Source organism: Heloderma suspectum, chromosome 2, assembly GCF_057233095.1.
Source record: "Heloderma suspectum isolate Gila_16-S chromosome 2, 16-S_ref, whole genome shotgun sequence".
NCBI classification, from domain to species: domain Eukaryota; kingdom Metazoa; phylum Chordata; class Lepidosauria; order Squamata; family Helodermatidae; genus Heloderma; species Heloderma suspectum.
The window spans coordinates 37,298,993-37,315,939 of NC_139459.1; the positions used below are offsets into that span (position 1 = coordinate 37,298,993).

At 41.7% G+C, this 16,947-nt stretch overlaps 1 protein-coding gene across 8 annotated transcripts in view; it reads left to right on the top strand.

The window, feature by feature from the left end:
• DDX4 (DEAD-box helicase 4) overlaps positions 1-16,947 on the top strand; it is a 42,166-nt gene that overhangs the window by 23,596 nt on the left and 1,623 nt on the right. For all 8 annotated transcript variants that reach the window (XM_084833250.1, XM_084833246.1, XM_084833249.1 and 5 more), the window contains 8 exons: positions 6,838-6,990; positions 8,166-8,320; positions 9,503-9,632; positions 10,727-10,893; positions 11,955-12,100; positions 14,028-14,127; positions 15,977-16,247; positions 16,344-16,451. In XM_084833250.1, the coding sequence (XP_084689376.1) occupies positions 6,838-6,990; positions 8,166-8,320; positions 9,503-9,632; positions 10,727-10,893; positions 11,955-12,100; positions 14,028-14,127; positions 15,977-16,247; positions 16,344-16,451 (1,230 nt within the window). The remainder of the gene's footprint in view (positions 1-6,837; positions 6,991-8,165; positions 8,321-9,502; positions 9,633-10,726; positions 10,894-11,954; positions 12,101-14,027; positions 14,128-15,976; positions 16,248-16,343; positions 16,452-16,947) is intronic.

Sequence of the window (16,947 nt, forward strand, 5' to 3'; positions counted from 1 at the left end):
ACCAAGATCCACACTGCCTCTGTTGAAACCTGTGAGGGTCCAGATTCTAGCAATGGGTGTGGATAGCCAAATGTGGGTGGTGCTATGGATGGGACTCTTTAACTTTGGTCAGTGCACAGCTGGAAAATTTTATTTCATTTCATTTATTATATTTCTGTACTGCCCGATAGCCGAAGCTCTCTGGGCGGTTCACAAGAATTAAAAACCATTAAAATACATTATATTAAATATTAAAACCATTCACATAATGGTTATGGGACATAAAATAACGCACACAACAACATATCTAAAACAGTTTAAAACAATCCAGAGACTCATTATACGCTGCCAAACGCCTGAGAGAAGAGGGCAGTTTTAACCTGGTGCTGAAAAGATGACAGTGTTGGCAGCAGGCGGGTGTTGTCAGGGAGATTATTCCAAAAATGGGGAGCCACCACCAAAAAGGCCCTCTCATTGCCACCCTCAGAGTAGGGCGTTAGTCGCAGAATGTAGCGTATGGGTTGTTTCATGCGGTCCTGAGCTGTGTATTTTTATTTATTAATTTTATTAATTGCCCATCTGGCTGGTCACCCAGACACTCTGGGCAATGTACAATAATAAAAATAGTTCAAAACAATAAAATTCTAAATTAAAAAATTTCTAAAATTATCCTAACCCATCCCAAATGCCTTCCTGAACAACCACGTTTTTAATGCATGGCAGAACTCATTAAAGAGGAAGCATGGTGGAGTTCCCTAGAGGGAGTTCCACAGAGTGGGGGCCACCACAGAGAAGGCCCTCTCCGTCGTTCTCACCAGTCTAGCTGTCCTGGCTGATGGGACAGAGAGAAGGCCATCCAAGGCTGACCTTGTTAAGCAGCCTGTCTGGTGTTGCTGGAGGTGCTCTTTAAGATAGGCTGGGCCGGAACTATATAGGGTTTTAAAGGTCAAAACGAACACCTTGAATTTGGCTTGGAAAACAACTGGTAACCAGTGCAACTCCTTCAGCACTGGAGTGATGTGATCTCACCGACAGCTGCCTTTAATCAGGCGAGCCGCCGCGTTCTGTACCAGCTGCAGCTTCCAAACTGTCTTCAAGGGTAACCCCACGTAGAGTGCATTACAGTAGTCTAAACGAGAGGAGACCAGGGCATGTACTACGCAGATGGTCGGGAAGGTAGAGATGCAGCCACCGTATCAGATGGAGTTGGTTCAGCGCTGTCCGGCTCACAGCTGACACCTGAGCCTCCATGGACATTTGGGAGGCAAAAACGATCCCCAGGCTGCGGACCTGGTCTTTCAAGGGTAGCCGTACCCCATTCAGCACCAGGTCAACATCCCCCAACCTCCCCTTGTCTACCACCAAAAGTACCTCGGTCTTGTCAGGGTTCAGCGTCAGCTTATTCCTCCCCATTCAGCCACTCACTGTTTCCAGACATTTGGACAGGGATTCTACGGCCAGCCTTGGTGAAGATTTGAACGAGAGGTAGAGCTGTGTGTCATCCACATATTGATGACACTGCACCCCAAACCTCCTGATGATAGCCCCCAGCGGCTTCACATAGATGTTAAATAGCATCGGGGAGAGGATGGAACCCTGTGGCACCCCACAAGTGAGCGGCCACAGGCCCGAAACCTCCTCTCCCAGTGCTACCCTCTGTTACCTGCTGGAGGGAAGGACCGGAACCACTGTAATACAGGGTTGCCAATGCTCAACCCCTCCAGGCGGTCTAGGAGGATACTGTGGTCAGTGGTATCAAAAGCCACTGAGAGGTTGAGGAGAATAAGGAAGGAGCATTCGCCCCTATCCTGAGCTCTCCTCATATCCACCAAGGCTGTTTCTATCCCATCCCCAGGCCTGAAGCCTGACTGAAATGGATCTAGATAATCGGCTTCTTCCAAGTGTGCCTTCAACTGCATCGCCACCACCTGCTCAATCACCTTGCCCAAAAATGGCAAATTTGAGACTGGGCGAAAGTTGTTCAGAACTTGGGGATCCAAGGAGGGCTTATCACTGCCTCCTTGAGAGCTGATGGCATCACTCTCTCCTCAAGGGAGGCGTTTACCACCACCCTGATCCCCTCACCCAGCCGCCAAGATGGGCAAGGATCAAGTAAGCCAAGATAATGAGCCAAGATGGGCAAGGATCAAGTAAGCAGGTGGTCTGCCTTTCAGATGAAAGCACCTTGTCCACTTCATCGGAAGGAAGAAGCTGGAACCTATCCTACAAAACCAGTTTGCCACAGACCGCCTCTTGCTCACTAACTGTATCCACAGTGCATGGAATAACACTCCTAATCCGATCAATTTTATCTGCAAAGTGCCTTGCCAAGGCCTCACAGGAGGCCTTAGAATGCTCCAGCGGTTCCAGAGCAACTGGACTGACCAGGCTCTGGACCACTTGGAACAGCCTCCTGGGACAGCCGTCTGCAGACGCGATAGAGGCAGCATAATATTCCTTTTTTGCTGCCTTCACCGCCATGTGATAGGCTGAAGATACAGCTCTAGCCCGTGTCTGATCGTCTTTGGAGCAAGACTGCCGCCACCGGCGCTCTAGCCATTTCACCTCCTGTTTCAGAGCTCGCAACTGTGGATTGAACCATGGTGCAGTCCGAGCCCTGCTCAGGGGGAGAGGGCGTTTCAGAGCCACCGGATCTAATGCCCCAGTGATTGCAGCATTCCAGCCATCCACCAGGGTCTCGACCAAGTAGCCATTGGCGTGCGCCAAAGAATCCCCAAGCGCATTCAGGAATCTATTTGGATCCATAAGACGCCTGGGGTGGACCATTTTAATGGGTCTTCCACCCGTGCTGAGGGGTTGTGGAACCGAGAAGTCCAACATATAGAGCTTTATAGGTCAAAACCAGCACTTTGAATTGGGCTTGGAAGCAAATAGGCAGCCAGTGCAAGCAGGCCAGAATGTTCAGACAGAATGTTGATTCAGACAGAATGTTCTTACATGTTCAGACCTTCTGGTCCCCATTATCAGTCTGGCTGCCGTATTTTGTGCAAGCAGCGGCTTCCTCACTGTCTTCAATGGCAGCCCCACATAGAGCCCATTGCAGTAATCTAACTGGGAGGTTATCAAAGCATAGACAACTGAAGCCAGGTATCCCTGTTATAGGGATGTAGCTGGGCCACCAACCGAAGTTGGTAGGAGGCACTCTGTGCCACTGAGGCTACTTGAGTCTCAAGTGACAAAGATGGCTCCAGGAGGACCCCCAAGCTATGAACCTGCTCCTTCAGGGAGGTGCAGTCCCATCCAGAACAAGTTGAGTACCTTCCGTCCAGTCAGCAGAACCATCCATTAACAGCATCTCAGCCTTGTCTGGATTAAGTTTCAGTTTATTAGCCCTCATCCAGTCCATTGTCCCAGCCAGGCACTGATTTAGCACATCCATAGCCTCACCTCGAGAAGATGAAAATGAGAAATAGAGCTGTGTGTCATCAGCATACTGATAACAGCGCACTCCAAAACTCTAGATGACCGTGCTCAACGGTAGATGTTGAATAACATGGGGGACAAAACCGACCCATGTGGAACCCCATACTGGAGAGTCCATGGGGCTGAGCAATATCCCCCAAGTACCACCTGGAGCCAACCCTCCAAGTAGGAGCGAAACCACTGCAATGCAGTGCCTCCCAACAGTTGCCCCAGGAGGTTACCATGGTTGATGGTATCAAAAGCCACTGAGAGATCAAGGAGAATCAGCAAGGTCACACTCCCCCATCTCTCCCGAGATAGGTCATCATAGAGGGTGAACAAGGGTGTTTCCTCACCAAAACCTGGCCTGAACCCTGACTGAAATGGATCTAGATAATCAATCTTATCCAAGAGTGGTTGGGGCTGGTTGGCAACCACCCACTCAAGAACCTTGCCCAGGAAAGGAACATTTGCCGCTGGCCTAAAATTAAGATTTTCCGGGTCCAGGGAGGGTTTCTTTAGGAGTGGTCTTGCCACTGCCTCTTTGAGGCAGCCTGGGACCACTCCCTCTCTCAAGGAATCATTAATCACCTCCCTGGCCCAGCCAGCTGTTCCTTCCCTGCTAGTTTTTATAAGCCAAGAGGGGCATGGATCCAATATGGAAGTGGTTGCATGAACCAGTCCAAGCACCTTGTCAAAATCCTTGAGCTATACCAACTGAAACTCATCCAAGAAAACTGGACAAGGCTGTGCTCTGGACACCTAACCAGATTCACCTGCTGTAAGACTGGAGCCTAAGTCCTGTCGAGTGAGAGATTTAGTCCTGGAAGTGCTTAGCAAAGGAATTGCAGCGGCCCTCAGATGGGTCTACAGTCTCTTTATGGTCAGCATGCAATAGGCCACGAACGACCCCAAAAAGCTCCGCTGGGCAGCATATGGAAGATTGAATGGAGGCAGTGAAACGTTTCTTAGCTGCCCTCACTGTCCCTGATACTTGCACGGTAATGATACTTGCCACTCCTTCCCAATTTGTGCAAGAGTTCCCTCAGTCAGCTTTGACTTTGGGGATAGCACAAGATGAAGTAAATAATACCCTGGAGGAGAGCTGGTGAGGGGGCATAGCACGGGGAGAGTCCAGAGGACTATGTTGAACTGCCTGGACATGTGCATTTGGGCCCACAGGCTAGAGGTTCCTCACCCTTGGCATAGGCCTCAAGAATCTAAGCCTTTCTTGACATTCTCTTCATAAAGAACCTCTACTCTCACTGGTTGTAATAAATAAGGTCACCTTTTGAACATTCAAATGAATATTAAGAAGAAAATATTTACCTAATGACAGTGGCTGAAGTGCAAGTCTCTTTTATTGAAGTCAGTAGACAACATTTCATTGTATAATGTATAAGTGCTCATTAGTTTGCCAGTGAGAAGGTGTTCAGAAGTTTCAGTTATTTCAGGATGCAGCAGATCATCTTAAAGTTGGCTATTATGAGCGTATGACACTTTTGAGGTTTGACTGTTGATTGAGTTCGCATGTCACAATAAGCCATGGTGGTTTGAGTCGTGTTCGTGTCAGCATGGCTTACCATTCTGTCTGAACCTGATGTGGGCGATTCAGTGTGTTGTTTTTCCCCAAGAAGCTACCCTGAGAACCCATGACTTGTAGTATGGTTATTGAGGATAGCTTGTTCTCAAGGTGGCTTGTTGTGACATCTGAACCTAGTACTGTAGCTTGTGCCAAGTGGCTACGGATCTGATTGGCAAGAGTGGCAAAAAAGCCTGTGCTGCTCTTTATGAACTTGGTAGTGCTGCCTTCAGCCTAATGCCCAAACAGCACTTTGGAAAGACCATCACTTGGTTGCCACCGTTTTTTTTCTTTCAGTGCCTCAGCATTACTATTTTTTGGTTCTGCAGTTACTCTATTTCAGTGGATATATGCAAATCGCTCTGGCAGTAAACAAAAAACAAAACCCCAAAACATTGGAATGGGGCTGCATGGGACAGTGAAAGGGACCCCAAGGGGGCGCAGGTGTAAGTACTGCTGGTGCGGGCACCCCATTTGTGCCATCCTGTTCAGCCACTCTCTAAGGTTTTTTTTTTTAAACTGTCAGGAATTTAAGGGCTGGAATATTTAAGGGCTTGGAAGTTAATGGAGGGGAAATTTATGCAACTGCAGTAACTGCTCTGGGAAGGAGCTGCAAAAAGTGTGTGTGGGGGGGAGTTAACAGCACTAATTTCTGGACTAGCTGGAGAATTTGGGAAGTGTTGAAAGGGTGGAGGACTCTGACTAGTGTCAGATCAAGACTTAAAAGCTAGAGGATTGTATTGCCAAGTGGGAGATAATCCCCCCACTTTTTGGTGCACTTACTGTTTGCCAGGTTTTCCCATTTTCAGTGCTTATGAGTTGTGCTAATGGGTCGCTCCTTTTTCCTTATTATTATCCCGCCCCCCCCTCCTTCACAACTGCTCAAATTAGCCTGTATGCAGTCATGCCTTGTCAGTTTCATTGTACCTTACCTACTCCACTTTACTGCTCCCTTTGACAGCTGAAACATATAAGGAAATTGACTAGACAAGACTACATCTAGTGGTCAGCCAAATCTGCGCACTTGCAAAAAACCAGCAATTAAGAAAAACACATTACAACCCCACTAGCATGATTCTGAAGCAAATTTTTTTAAGGTGGTGAACAAAGTAAGTGCTCTGGAAAGGGGTAACAATTGGAGTGGGGAGGGTGGGACAGATCAAGCAGATGAGATGGGTTGTGCTGCAAAGGACACTGGGATAAGTGTAGGGAGAAAGCTGGAGGACTGAGCAGGGGTGGGGGGATAAGGCATGCCAGGCTGCTGCTCACCTGATCATCTGTCAGGAGTAACATGGGTTGGCAAGTGAACAATCAACCTATGGTGGTGTACCTCCAGGGTGGCTTCGGGTTATATGCAGACCAGGGTGATGTGTTCTTGGCACAATTTTGAGATGCTGTTTGTTTCCTAAACTTACACATTTTAGGCCTTTAAATACCTAAAGAAATTGCCTTGTCTTTCAAATCCTGCCATCTGCTGCAAATAAAAAGAGCAGACGAGGAAGTAGTTGGATCTCTCCTGTAAGAAGCATGGTTTTGAGTTGCTTTGCTGGAGACAATGCAATTTTTTTGAACTGTCTTTATTTAGGTATTTGTCTAATGCCAGTGACTCCTGATTTTCAAAAATCTCAGTGCAGTTACTGGCCAATTCTTTTGTTGCTAGTGATAACAAAGATTTTCATGCCTTTTGTATTGCTTTTGTTATGAATTTTATGGTTTATATACTATTTATCTACTTAATGTTCACCATCTTGAGCAACTGGATTGATATGGAAAAGTGCTTTTAGGTGTGCTAGAATTGCATCCTTGGCTTCCTTAATGTATTTTTGTGTGTAATATACCAATTCTTTTCTTAGACTTTTGAAGAAGCTGAGTTATGCCAAACTTTAATGAAGAACATTGCTAAAGCTGGATATTTTAAACTTACTCCAGTGCAGAAATATAGCATTCCTATTGTGCTAGCAGAGCGTGATTTAATGGCGTGTGCCCAAACAGGATCGGGAAAAACAGTAAGTATAAAATGCCAGATTATTCTAATGAGGTAGAGGTTTGTTGGGGCTGTAGTAATCTGGCATTGTGCGTTTTAAGCACTTAGGGCTCAATCTTATGGCCACTAGTCAGTGGCTAGATGGCCATAGGATTGGTCAGTTCTTGAAGAACCGACTTCCATCCCCTCCCACGCTACCTTGTAGGCAGCGCAGATTGGCCCCGCGCTCAGAAGAGCAATGTGGAGCAGAGAAAACGGGGTGTTCCCAGGGGCAGGGAGGTCAGAAGTGCTGGTACAATACTTTCTGTGTGTTGTCCAGCCGCCCCTAGCCGTGCTCCGAGGTCCCATGGCTAGACAGCCGAAATTGGGTGTCTAGCCACAGAAGCAAGGTGGCGGGAGTGCAGAGGACATCCGCTCCTCACCACTCCTCCCATCCTGCACTGCCCCCAGGTTCAGAGGCAACTATCAATCCAGATAGGATTGCTCCCTCCCTCCCTCCCTCCCTCCCTGTTTTTAAATATTGGCACAGTCCAGTGTGAGTTTTTCATGGCACTGTTAACCCTACTCAGATTGAACTATAGGAAGTTGCAGCAAAAAAACGTTCAGTTCACTTAAACTATTCATTAGATTGAAAGTGATATTTTCCTAGTTTCAGTGTACTATAAATAAACATCTCTGACACTTTATTAAATATAATAAAGCTATTCTGAAGACAAATTTAAGTTTTGTTAAAATATTCATATTTGGTACACTGATTGAACATGTTAATACAATTACTTAGGGGTACAGATCTCTTGATGCTTGCCTGGGTTCATACTTTAGTATTGCCTGAGATGCAAGAGTGGTCTTTTATTTTTGGGGGGGGGTACAGTCTTGGTTTATTGTGTGTTGCCTTCCTTTAGTGATGATCAAGCAAGAATCCCCACATTTGCTTCCTATAAAATAGATACTATTTTATATATTCATTTATTCATTTCATTCCTATATCACCCAATAGCCGAAGCTCTCTAGGCGGTTCACAAAAATTAATTAAACTAGATACTAGATTAAAGACACAACTATTTTAAATATGTTCAATAACTTTCCAGAGGCTTTCTGTACGATGAGATTGCAGGCACATCCTGGCTTTAAAAAACCAGGAGTTTTTCATGTCCTGGGATTGAGAAATTTCTCAACTATAACTTATTTGGCCTTTAGGCAGCTTTTCTTCTACCAATTTTGGCTCATATGATGCGAGATGGAGTTACTGCCAGTCAGTTCAAAGAGCAACAAGAACCAGAATGTATAATCGTAGCACCGACTAGAGAACTGATAAACCAGATATTTATGGAAGCAAGAAAATTTGCATATGGGTAAGTAAGTTAAGCAAACACAACCTCAAAAGAAGAGTGTTTCCGCTTAAAAACACAAAACAGCAGTGCTGTTTTATATACCTATCTGCTGGATAGCTGAATTGAGGTTATAATGGTGTTATAATGTTTTTGTAATTTGGAAAGCTGTCTCAGCTTGGAGAAAGTTGCCAAATTCTGACTTAAATTTCTCTGGGCAAAATGTTTACTGTTTCGCAGAATTATATACAGAAAAAGAAAGCTTGGAGCTAAACTTGCACTTGACAGCTTGCATGATAGGGATTCAGTTACTAGTCTGTTTGCTTTGGTCTACTGAAGGCAATACAAACATCTACAGCTTCCAGTCAATTACTATTCAGCAGGTTCAGGGAACCAAATCATGACTGAGCAATACTCCGTAGGGGACTGGAAACAGTTTCACCTTGTGCAGAGGGTAAATATGGAAAAGGGAGGCTTCAGAATATACACTTTTGAGGCTTTAGATCTCTGAAAACTGGGTCCAAACTAGAACCAATTTCATATTGAGCTATACAATGTATAATGTGCTGGATAAGATTGTGGCATTGGACAGGGACCCAAGGCCTGAGGTTCCCCAACTCTGGGATAACACCACAATGGTTGCTTGATGTTGATGCATAAAGACAACATTCATGAAAAAATCATACTTTCAAGAAATTGAATTGGAGAGAAAGTAATACACAAGTCAGATCTGACTTCCTGTAGGAACTAAAATTGGAGACTATTGTGTACCCCGGAAACCATTTCTGTAGAGTTGCACCCCTGCACTATAAACAGTCCTTTAAATGATTTTGTATAACTACAGGAGGGTTAAAATGTGACCACATAACTTGGGATGCAATCCATCAAGCAGTACTGCTATACAACCTCCATGCAGTTCAATAGGATTTGATCAGTACTTGGATTCAAGCCCTGTTAAAATGTAGAGAGGGTATGCGATTGTAAATGTTCAGTGGATTTTATCTTGGATACCTACATTTGAGTTCACAGTACTGCAGAGCACTGTTTCATTATCACTTAAAACATTTTAAACAAAAGCAAAGTAATGCAGTTTTGTTAAGACCATGCTGTTAGATCAATATATAAGTGAGTGGTGTTGATACATTGAGATGCATTAACTGTTTATTGCTAAATGAGAAATGTAATGTATATTTTCTTGTTGACTAGAACTTGTATAAGGCCAGTTGTGATTTATGGAGGTATACAAATGGGTCATACAATTCATCAGATAATGCAAGGTTGTAATATATTGTGCGCTACCCCAGGAAGGCTTTTGGATATCATAGGCAGAGAAAAGGTAGGATCTATGTGTAAATATTTTCTTAATTGTCAAGGCTGTTCTAATTTTTAAATAGTTAGCATTGTTCTATAACAAGGAGACAGACATAGGTGCAAAACAAGGTATTTTGTCAAGGTTGATCATCAGTGGGATAGATTAACCCAGCATGACCAACTTCACAAACCAGGGAGTCCTCATCAGACCAGGGAAGAAATACTTCTTGTCTTGGCTACCATACTGCTCCGTTTTCTTTAGCTGGGGAATATATGAAGGTGACTTATATTAAATCAGATCAGTGATCTGCCTACCCCAATATTGTCTACTGTGGCAGTGGCTCTTCAGGGGTCTTTCCCAGCCCCACCACCCAAGTTCTTATAACTAGAGATGCTGGATATTGAATCTGAAACAATGGTTGTGCAAAGCCTGTGCTGTACCACTGAGCCATGGGGAATGCAGCCCTATAGTGTGACAAATTTGAGGGAGGAAGGGAGAAACAACTGAATTGTTGACTGGAGCAAGTTTTGAGTGATCACCCTTTGAATACTTCTTGTGGCCTTTAAAGAGGTAAATGCAAAAGACAACGAGCTGTAGGTGCAGCTGTCTTTTTCCTCTGCCTGCGTAACACTGATCTAATGTAGTAAGCATGATGGCTGCACTAGGTGTAAAGTGAATCAGTTCCTGTACAAAGGTGGCAGACTGGCATTTCTAGAACCTACTGTTGCTGCTAGGTGGCAATCAAGTTGTAGAAGTTACTTATCTATCCTTAGCTGCTGCTAACTTACACTTTTGTACGGAGTTAGATTATGCTGACATTTGTAGTGGGATAGGGGTAGGGGATGTAAAACATTCCAGATGGGCTTTGTTGAATGCTTCACTATCTTTTTATAGCTATCTATTTATTTATTTATTCATTCATTCATTCATTCATTCATTCCATTTCTATACCGCCCAATAGCCAAAGCTCTCTGGGCGGTTCACAAAAACTAAAACCAAACAACACACAATAAAACAATTTAAAATATATAGAACATTAAAACCACAATATCAAGTAACAAAGGAAGTGTGTGTTCACTTTATTCTTGGACTAACTTTGTTCATCTAAATTTCTTCAGATTGGGCTGAATAAACTAAAATATTTGGTGTTAGATGAAGCTGACCGTATGCTGGATATGGGATTTGGCCCTGATATGAAGAAGTTGATTTCATGTCCAAGTATGCCACCAAAGGACCAACGCCAAACACTAATGTTTAGCGCCACTTTCCCTGAAGAAATCCAGAGGTCTGTACTAGTGATTGGTTTTAAAAATATGGATTGTGAATCATAAACTTGAGATTACCTAATCAGACTGAGAACTTTCCAGCAGAAGCCAGTTTTTCTAAAAGATCAACATATTCATTTTATGTTGGTAGCATTTGCTTATCAGAAGATTATTTTTCATATGAAGGGTCATTGTTTCCATCAGAAAGTAAATAAATGTTCCATATGGTTTGGTGGATAAAAATTGTTTTTAAAAACAAATGGATTTTTACATTTTAAATCTATTTTTAAACAAATACTAAATTTCTCTCTACCTTAAAAATTGTGTAGTTACAATTGAATCTCGCTATAACATGCTAAACCTACACTTACAGTCTTATAAAAATGAAGTTACCTATCAATCATGGGCATTAATTTCAGGTTTTCATCTCATGAAATGGGTTCTGGTCATAAGGAAGACCCTGTATGGGAATATTTTGAAGAGATTCTATGGTTAAAAAGGAAAGCATGAAAAATGTATACAGTGAGACAAAGTTGTAAAGCCTGCTTGTAAGAATGAAACCGCATAAATGATACTTTATTTAGTTATAAAGTAACATGCGTTAGTGGTCAGATTTGCACAATTCAGGAAATATATGAAAATTTTCAGTGGGAAATTAGATTTAAATTGACATTTTCTTGGTGATGAAATCATGATTTAAATCAGTCCACCCGTGTTTGGCAGTTGAGATTCAGAATTTCCACTGTAAGGTCTTGATTGCTTGTATGCACCAAGAAGTGTCTGGCATGCACCAAATTCAACTTGCTCATAATTTGGAGTTGTGCAAGTAATTTGTGGTTTCAGAACACAGTCTTGGAAAATGCATTTTAATATGAGGCTATAACTTTGTATAAAATTCATAATCTTAAAATATCAGTTCACGTGTTTATATAACTAGCCTACTTATATATATTTTGACTAACAATTCCTTGTTACATACGTCTATGCTGTAACAGTAACATTTTAGTTTCCAAGCTAGTTGTCTGACTTTTCCCTTTGAGCTAACTCAAAAGTGGCTTAAGTTTATTCATTCGTTTTAAAGGCTGGCTGGAGAATTTTTAAAGACTGACTACTTATTTGTTGTTGTTGGACAAGTTGGTGGAGCCTGCAGTGATGTCCAACAGACCATACTTCAAGTAAATCAGTATGACAAGAGAGACAAACTTGTTGAAATTCTCAATGGCATAGGTAATCAACTCCTTGTAAAAACTACATGTAACAAATTTGTATAGGCTTTTGTTAATATATCTAGCTGGCAGTTAGAAATCGGGATATTCTGGAACTGGGGAATATAGTTGAAATAAAAAGCTATATGACAAGTCCTGCAAGTGTAGAAATGACATGACTAGAAATATAGGATGGCTTTCTTGTTGATCAGATGAATAATTTTTTGGATTAGTGTGAAACTGGGGCTAAAAATATAAATTATCTTATTCTCCCACTAGGAAACTTTACTTGGATTAAAGTATGCAAATTGTATCATTCTCCCTAAAACTCTTAATTCTGAAACTGTTTGCATGGAATATCATGAATGTGGAATCATGAAATATATGCCCTTATTAAAAAACCTATTAAATGGTATTTAATCTAGGTGCACTGATACTTTGCTTTTCCAAATTTGCCTTTTGACACTGGGGTTTCACAACACCTTAGACAAAAATGTAATCCCTGATCATTTAACCATTATCTGTCTGCTTAGCTAAAGCAGAACTGGGGATGCAATCTGGCATTAATTTGTATTCTTCCTGCACTTTTATTTTGAGGTCTGTTGCCTGGTTGACTCCTTATTCTGATTAAAGTTTAAGACAACGTACACTTTAAAATCCTTACGTTGCTCTTCTCCCTTCCTGTGAATTATCCTAAAAGATCAGAAGCCTGTCTTAAGCACTGTGATGACTGAGGAAGGAAGCTGAACTGGTAATCTGAATGTGGAATCGCGCTGAGACCTGAAAGATTAAACACTTTTTTAAAAGTTGATGGTCGGGAGTGTGCTGCCTTGAGGTCTGCTCCAGTATCTCCCAGAGACAATCCTGTGTGAAAAATTAAGTCAGTCATGCTAAGAAGCCACTTGGTTCTTTCGTCCATATATATTGATTGTCTATCGATCGCTAAGTGTACTGGAAATAGAGGCAGCCTTCTAAGCATGGGAAATCTGTGGAAAACCATGTGTTTGATTTGCTGTTGAATGAGCTAAAAATGTGATTCTTCAAATCACAGGTCTAGCCAAGCATGCATACATACACACACACACACACACACACACACTGCGCACAACAATGTAGAAGTTGGTGTTCAAGGGAAAATTAAAAGCCAGTACTTACGAATGTATATACTCGTGGTCAGCTGCAGCTTTCCAAAAATCATTTGGGGAAGGTAATTTCAGCTTCCAAGTCTGTTGCTTTTGTGGCAAAGAATTGAGTGCATTGAACCAAATCTTCTTGATTTCTTTGCTTACTAATGTATCTCATTTGTAACTTAAAAGTTAATCACAATTTATGGGCAAGGGATGTTGCATTGTAGTTACTTTGATGAAGTGTATGTCAGTAGAATAGTTAAGTATCTTTACATGGTGCAAGTAGTTGCCTTGCAAAGGCTGGGTGACGAAGAATGTAAGCAGGCTATGAGACTACTTGTTGGCCACTAGTCATGGTGGTGATACGCAGATATTAGGTTCCAAAGACTGTGTGCCTCATGGTACAAGTTCCAGGCAAGTAACAATGGGGCAGGGCTATTGCCTTCATGTTACATTGTGAAGTATTTGTAATTATGTTGTGAAGTATTTATAATTATTTATAATGTGCCTACATTTACTAGACACTGTCTAAAGAATTAAAACTGGAACAGATGTTGGTCACAAATCCAGAGTGCTAGATGAGATTTTAAGGAGGGTCAGCTGGGAAATGCCTGGGTGAATAAGTGTCAAGTAGTTTAACCCAAAAGCAAAGAACTGAGCTGTTTAATGCATATCTTAGTAAAATTTTTGTTAAATTCCAGGAATGAAATATTAGGCACCAGTATTACCACTAGTAAGTGAAAAGCATTGGTTTGTTGTTTTAGGTCAATAGCTAACTATGCTACCATGTTAAGAGATGACTATTAATGCCTGTTCTTACAGGTGATAAGCGAACCATGGTGTTTGTGGAAACTAAGAAAAAAGCAGACTTCCTTGCAACCTTTCTTTGCCAGGAAAATATACCAACAACAAGTATTCATGGGTAAGCATCTATATCATAGTTCAAAGTAAATCATAACTTTATGACTTTTCAAAGTTTATTTAAAGCGTTTTCTCCAGGCTGGTTTGCAGAAGGCATACCTACAATACGTTAACTCAATCTGTTGCCTGGGAAAAGCAGGCATCATATGACAGTTTTGTGTAGTCCATGGTCCTAGAGTCCTCGCTGCCAGTTCATCCCTGCTTTTCACCCAGGATAGAGCTTCTCTGCTGCATTTTTTTCAACTTGATCCTCTTCATCTATTCTGTTTATACTATTTACATCTTTAGAATCTTTATCTCTTCAACTCATTTCTTCTTACTAACATAATTTTAAAAAAGAAAAAGTTACTTCTGTTTTTGAGGTCTCCTTCAGCTTCTACACCATTTCTTCTGCAGTACCTTGTCGCCTTTATGGCCCCAAGAGCTGTCTTGGATAGCCACAGCCGTTTCAAACTTAATTGGTTTATATGTGAGGGTAGGAGGTATTTGTGAGTAGGAAGTATTCCGCTTTATACACTTTACCCTTATTTTGAATCTCAACTGTAATTCTTTATCAAGGAGACCTCTCTTCAGTATAGCCTCAGCACAATATAAAAGCATCTGACTCTTAGAATTGTGCCATCTAGTAATAAAGCATCAGGATTTCTCTACTGAGCCTGAGTTGCATTTTTATGTGCAGGAAGGGCTTTAAAAGGGAAGAAATTCTGGCTTCAGTTAATTGCAATTGTTTTGGTTCTCAGCTTTACAGTAAACTTGCCAAAAATGACTGGATACTTCTGTTATAAAAGATATAACAGTTGCTATTAAAAACTTATACCCATATTGAGGTATGCAAATGTACACTTGTACACATGGTGGAGACTCCCACTCTTCTCCTGAGCCTAGAAGGGTATGCAAACCCTTCCCAGTACATTGAGCCTCTCCAAGGCTTAGAAAAGACCTTGTTGCTGTGGAATATCCCTGATGGCCAGCATGACAAGAGATAAACAATAGTGCACTCACTGACTTCGAAGACCAGAGAAAGTCTGGGGGATTGCCCTTGTCCTACTGAGTCTTGGAGGTACTCATAACATCTCCAAACCTTCTTGCAGTATTAGATAACACTGCCTCTGAGAAGATGTAGGGCTGTGCTGAGTGCAAATCTTGGCTGGCTATGAAGGCCAGCCAAAATTTGTGGACCCAGCTCTTACATATTAAATGCAACTGCCAGTGTATTTATAGCTGGTAGCTACAGCTGAACAGTATGCTTTGTGGACTTGTCTCAACAGTGTGCAACCCTGGAAACTTACCTTATAGGGCTTCTAAACGCCCCATAATGTTCTAGAAGTAAAAAAAATGTTCTAAAAGTTAAATCTTTCATAAAGTGTCTTCTGAAGTAGAGTTGAAAGGTGCTAGCAGAAACTCTTTAAGCAGTCTCTTTTTGTATACTGTTTTATTCCTCCATAACATTTGTTGCTTGCACAAAAATGCACAACTATTGGAGTCAAGCTTACTCTCTACAAAAAAAGTAAATCTTTTGCAAATCTCTTTCCTATGTTTTAAATTAAACTGTGTTTCCAACATGGAAGAATCCTAATTATTCTGCGGAAGGTATTCTTTTAACTATTGTCATCTTTGACCAGAACAAATGAAATGTATATGCAATAGGTGCAGCAAACTTTTGGGTGAACTAAATATCTGCAGATAGTTCAGTATCCCTGTCTTGGCATATGGTATTATGGTGCTTTGAGTAGTGTTGTTAACTTGACAAATGTGCTTTTGAAACTTACCTTGATAAATGTGGTTTGCTTGCTTATGTATTAAAATTGCTGTCTCAATGCAAAGACAAATAAATTGTTCTCTGTTTACAGTGATCGGGAACAGAGAGAACGAGAAGAAGCTCTTCGCTATTTTCGGTCTGGAAAATGCCCTGTTCTTGTTGCTACGTCAGTGGCAGCAAGAGGTCTAGATATTGAAAATGTCCAACACGTTATAAATTTTGATCTTCCTTCCATGATTGATGAATATGTTCACAGGATTGGACGAACTGGGCGTTGCGGTAATATAGGCAAAGCCATTTCTTTCTTTGATCCTCATTCAGACAGCGCTATTGCACAACCTCTAGTCAAAGTGCTTGCAGATGTAAGTTGTTTTTTGTACTTCAAATTTCTGTTTTTTATTAAATTTGACAGTAGGAAAGTGAAGGATTCATGACAGTGTCTTTTTTTTCTTTTCAAGGCTCAGCAAGAAGTGCCAGCATGGCTAGAAGAAATTGCTTGTAGTGCTGGTGGGATTGGTTTCAGCAATCCAAGGGGAAATATGTTTGCATCTGTTGATTCCCGAAAGGTAAAACTTAATTAGAGCTACTGATGGTGACATACATAAACATTGTTTGGACATTAGAAAGTAATTTTGAGAGACACTTCTGTCTTGAAGAATATTCTGACATTCCTAAAACCAGTTGAGACTAGGGGAAAGTAGATGGATACTGTTGAAATTCCAATCAAGACACATCACAACTAGGCCAGCTTCAACGAAAAGCAGTGTTATGCTTCAGTAATCAGAGTAATCAGTGTGTACTGGCATTAATACAATTTTGGACAGGAACTACAATGCAACTTTGACTTCGCTGGCAGCATATTTTTCCCTTGGAAAAGGACCATATAGTAGGGTGGTTGTCACTATCAGCCTGAGCTCAAGACCTACTGTTGCTTGGATTCGGGAAAGATGCTTCTTATGTAGATGCATTGTGAAAGATTGAATTGTGTCCCAACTTTGAGACATCATGAGGGGAAGAGACTTCATACCTTTGCTCTAGAAATGTGAGCGTCATATGCTTTCC